Here is a 5,263-nt window from a genome sequence, read left to right as displayed (position 1 = left end):
TGGGAGTGCCACATGGCAACTTTCTCAATTTATTTATATTTCATTTAAATAAAAAAAATATATGACAGTGGACGTAGCAAGTTGAATAATCTCGTGACTACTAAAGTCCGGAGTTGGTCAATCCACGCCACAAAATCATCTGCATGATGAAGCACATACTTTGGTAGGTGGTGAGCTTCATCATTCACACTTCTACACTCATGTAAGACATGAATTGAATTAGAACTTCTTAACAGCTGCAGCTGGGTGGTCTTCCTCCATTCATTAAAGAGACCTGAGCTGAATCACCCTCCACCATTTTGTTTCTCATAGCCTCCTCCGCTGCTCTAAGTTCTGCAACATACGGTAACTAATACTCAACTTCTTAGCTGCTGACAAACCTACCCCTTCCCCTATACTGTTCCTAATAGCCACCATTCGGAGCTCAATCAAATTAATTTCGGCATATCACCTTGACGTGTGCTCCATCTCTTCAGCTTTGCTCTACTGCCTCCTGACTTCAACTGTGCCTCCAGAAAACCATTCAAATCAAAGAATCTGAACTTGATTCCCTATCCACTCCCATGGTGATGCCTTTTTAGGATTTCGCATAGTCCATGGAACCACCGGAAAAAAAGAAACAGATCAAATTTCGGCTCTGCTAAATGGGAGCAAGTTTCTTGGATCCATTCCTGCATTACTTGTTGGCCAACTATTAGTAACCTTTAACTCTTCCTTGCAGGAAAGCCAAACCTTCTCAGCTGATCTACGAATTTTCAAAGTATGCATTGTTGTCTTTGAATTCTTGGGAGAATAAACAATTTTTTTTTTTAATAAGCAGAAGCCTTGATCTCAGATTAAATATAGTAGGAAGAATATGTAATGGCAATGCTGCATTGCACAAAAAAAATCCTCACTCTGCTGGGAACACTTGCTCTTCGTATACTCTTCGAAACTGGATTCTCTCGCCAAAACTTGCCTCTCCTTTCCCCTGTATAATCAAGCTGTCCATCACACAACTGTACCCTGACTTTACCATATATTCTCCTGAGTGATTGCGATGCCAAACAATCAGATTCTCTGCTGTTGTATTAATCAGTTGTAATGCTAAAACTCATTCTACATCATTGCAACAAGACCTATTCAACAAAAGCTTCATTCTATGTCAAGTTCTTAAATGATGCAACATCATTCATTGTAATAGAAAACTAATTCAGATATTTTTAAAGGTGCTAACCTATATTAGCAGTTGACAAATAATAATGCAGGGAATTGCATTTATTCCTTTGAAGGACATTATAGAGAACAAGAGGATATCCTAAATCCTATCAAACAAGTATATAGGGGTAGCTAGTTATGTGTCACAGTGATGGAATGCAGGACGCAGGCACATTCTGCGGAAATTGCTTTTTTCTTTTTTTGGGTGTCTCTGACTAGAAGGCTGAAAGCCAATATCTTTCTAACCTGAAAAATGGTAAGCTGCTTAGACCTTAAAATTTGAAGTTGAGTCTCCTTATAATTAGCCATGCATTACTTAAAATGAATTGAAGTTGACTAAAAACCAAATGACAGATTGCTCTTACATGAAAAAGGAGAAAAAGAATTGCTATTTAAATGCAGGACTAGGTATTTGAATATACAGATGCTAAATGATCTGCCACATATTTCAAGTTTCTAGAAGAAATGATAAGGAACAGAGTTGAAACCAATTACCTAGATAGAGACACGGCTGCAGTAGCATGTCAAAGTCATTTCTTCTATGCTTAATGTCAATCAGCACAATCACATAAAACTTGCTGGCATCATGGCATGATCATAAAAGAATTCTGTTTCCTTCCTCACCAATAATCTCTGCAAGAACATTGCCCATCAATGAAATGGTGAAACCTGTTATTATCCCTCATAATTATCTCCCTTCCTTCCAACATAGAGATCATCTTCATAGCAGTATGGCAATCCTGGCAAACTCTTAGATTCTTCACCACTCGAACAACAGCCCCCACTTCACTAACAAGAAGAGCAAAACAAACAGCCAATTTCTCACTGTGAGTGCCCACCATCTCTTCCTTTTCTTCATCTTCAACATCTCTTAGTACACAGCTCTTATTCGCTATGTATCCTAGCCTTCCCATTTTCCTACACAGTTCTTCCAATAGCCTATAGATATCATCTGAGCGCTCATGTGACCTATCTCCCACTATGAACTTATGCACTTTACCATCATGTTCCACCCAACTCCAACCTGTTGTCTTCTTCACTCCTAATTTTCTCATTGCTTCTCTGACCCAGTCCACATCGCCCCACCTCGCAGCCGAAGCATATATATTCGATAGCAAAACATAATTTCCTGAATTACTGGGTTCAAGCTCAAAGAGCTTATTAGCTGCAAATTCCCCAAGTTCAACTCTTTTGTGAATTGTGCTAGCATTAAGAAGAGAGCCATAAATTCCCGCATGTGGTTCCATTGGCATATGATCAATCAATCTCTTTGCTTCATCTAGTTCACCCACTCGACCTAACAAGTCGACCATACACGCATAGTGGTCTACAGCTGGAAATTTTATTGATTCAAATACCCTGCGACCTTCTTTCAATAATCTTGCATGGCTGCATGCTGTAAGGACACCAATATAAGTAATATGGTCTGGCTCAATACCTTCTTTTCTCATCCTAGACATTAGTTCCACAGCTTCAATTCCACGACCATGAGCTCCAAATCCTGAAACCAGCGCATTGTATGAAATAGTGTCTCTTCTCTTCATTTCTTGGAATATCCTTTCAGCATCTTTCATGCTCCCACATTTTGAATACATGAAAATCAAAGTGTTGTAACCTGAAATGCTCAGCTTGATCTGGTTCTCAACAATGAAATTGACAACCCAATTTCCCATTTCTAAAGCCCCAAGCTGTCCACAAACTGAGATAACACTAACCATAGTTACCTCATCTGGCTTCAAATTTGTAGTAGCAATCATTTCTTTGAAGAGCTGAATTGCCATTGCAGGCTGCCCATTTTGGGCAAAACCAGCAATCATCGAGTTCCATGAGACAACATTCCTTACAGGCATTTTATCAAAGAGCTCTCTAGCTAAAGCCAAATTTCCAAACCTCATGTACGCCGAAATCATGGCATTCCATGTAGTACAACTCCTGTGCTCACCAAACTCATCAAAAATTTTCTGAGCTGTCTCAAGATTCCCACACTTTGCATGCATATCAAGCAAGGCTGTTTTGAGATAAGAATTTAACTGAATCTTCTTCTTGTCAAGAAATTTGACAACTGAGTCTGCAAGGCAAGGATCGGCAAGCGATGAACATGAAGAAATGACAGCGACCCATGTGATTTGATTGGGTTCAATCCCATCCCCAGCTTTTATCATATGAAGAAACAAATGCAAAGCCTCTTTCGCAAAACCATTTTTAGCATAACCAGAGAGCATTGCATTCCATGAAACCACATTTCTGCGTGGCATCCGATCAAAATACCTTCTTGCAGTGATCAAATCCTTCATATTGGCAGAGCCAGTAACCATCGCAGTCCAAGTAACAACATTCCTCTTATTCTCAGGCATCAAGTTAAAGAGACAACATGCTTCAGCTTCCTTACCCCACTTCCAGTACCCAGAGATCATGGAATTCCAATCCTCAGCCATTCTCCCAGGCATTTCATCAAACAGCTTCCTAGCCGCCTCAATTGGGCCAAATTTGGCATAAGAATCCATGAGGGCGTTGCGCGTATGAGGATCATGATGATGACCCAATTTAACAAGATGGGAATGAAACAAAATGCCAGCTTTGACGGATGATTTTATCAGAATAGGATAAAGAGCAGCGGGCTTGTTGGTGCTTGCTAGCAGTTGATGACACAGAGAGGCAACTTCCTGCTCTTTACAAACAGGAAGAGTGTAGTAGTATTCGAGCGCAGAAATAAAGGCATAGATATCGGGGGAAGGCGTGGCCGTGGAATAATGGAGAATTGTGCGGGTGTAGGAAAGTGGGGCGCGCAGACGCATGCAGGCGTTGATGAGCAGCGCCACCCAGGAGTAATGGTGGTGGAGGGAATTTTGAATCAGCTGCGCATGGAGCTGCTTTACTTGAGTTTGATTGCTTATTTTGCTTGCTATATGTTCCCAAACGTGACAAGTCAAATCGTTCCAATCTCCCTTTGCCATACCTCATTAATTTGGAATTTTCTCTTCTATTTTGACCCCGGCACAATATTATACAATTATATATATATATATAAACCACACAGAGAATACGTATGAATAATAGTATGTGTGATATGTAATACCTATATCTATATCTTATACACACACACACACATATATATATATATATATATATATATATATATATATATATATATTTGACTTCTTATATTATTAATAAGGTTGTGTAAAGGTCTTTTGATAAGGAGAGAAAAAGAGTTGCAAATGAATAAAAAGATGTATTAGAGGCATTGGAGAAGAAAATTGGAATTGTTCCTGAAGTACTTAGTGTTATGGTAAGTGAAAGAGAATAGGTGAGTAGTAGAGCAAGGTTGAATAAAAATGGTGTAGAAGTACTAAGTATAAGAGAATTAGAGAGAAACTAAGATAGAAAATATTTATGTTTTCTTTTTGCTTTGGAAATCTTGTCATCTCAAAATGAATTGTGAAAGCTCTATCTATAGAGTCAGAAGGACAATTACTCAAGAATAGGTTTTAGTATGCATAATATCACGACTCGTTTTTTAGTGGGCCATAATTGACATAAGGACTTATGTGGGTATAGCCCACTAGACTCAAGCAAGCCTTATCCATCATTTATATAATCACATCATTTCTATTATTAAGCATCACACACATCAAGTGTTTCATCATTGCACAACCCAATTTCAGGCCATGACTAGCATGAAAGCCTAATGGACACAGTTCGCGAAGCCCACGTAAGGCTTTCAAATTCATCAATCTTATTTTATTTAGTGAAAATTGTGAGAAATGACCTTCGTAGTAAGGTCACTTTAAAAATGATCTTCGTAGTAAGGTCACTTTAAAAATGACCTTCGTAGTAAGGTCACTTTAAAAATGACCTTCGTAGTAAGGTCACTTTAAAAATGATCGTCTCTATAATTTTAACTTTTTTTTGCCAATTTTTGACACTACTTGACAAGAATACCCTTTAAACCAAATAATCCAAATGAAGGTGCGTTTCGGTTTCTTTCTTTCTGCTTTCCCACCATTCAGCTAAAAATTCCAAAATTAAATCTTGATTTAGATTTAGCTATCCCTCCGCCCATCTC

The 5,263-nt window shown here is 38.6% G+C and overlaps 1 protein-coding gene across 4 annotated transcripts; it reads right to left on the bottom strand.

The window, feature by feature from the left end:
* On the bottom strand, positions 1-4,229 carry LOC18595660 (Pentatricopeptide repeat (PPR) superfamily protein). 4 transcript variants are annotated; one of them, XM_007023718.3, is made up of 2 exons: positions 1,693-4,229; positions 1-1,118 (listed from the first exon to the last, which is right to left on the bottom strand). In XM_007023718.3, the coding sequence occupies exon 1, from the start codon at positions 4,149-4,151 to the stop codon at positions 1,818-1,820; it is 2,334 nt and encodes a 777-aa protein (XP_007023780.3). In that variant the 5' UTR covers positions 4,152-4,229; the 3' UTR covers positions 1-1,118; positions 1,693-1,817. The 4 variants fall into 4 exon arrangements, with proteins under 4 accessions (XP_007023780.3, XP_017978053.2, XP_088663911.1 ...); XM_018122564.2 differs by having other exon boundaries at positions 1-1,026; XM_088807785.1 differs by having other exon boundaries at positions 1-970.
* Positions 4,230-5,263: the final 1,034 nt, after the last annotated feature.

Source organism: Theobroma cacao, chromosome 6 (assembly GCF_053813885.1).
Source record: "Theobroma cacao isolate CCN51 chromosome 6, ASM5381388v1, whole genome shotgun sequence".
Taxonomy (NCBI): domain Eukaryota; kingdom Viridiplantae; phylum Streptophyta; class Magnoliopsida; order Malvales; family Malvaceae; genus Theobroma; species Theobroma cacao.
The sequence above is the reverse complement of the archived record's forward strand: the minus strand, read 5'-3'. Positions and strand labels throughout refer to the sequence as shown.

Coding starts and splice junctions, on each gene's coding strand:
- LOC18595660 (XM_007023718.3), bottom strand. CDS start 4,151: ATGGCAAAGGGAGATTGGAACGATTTGACTTGTCACGTTTGGGAACAT.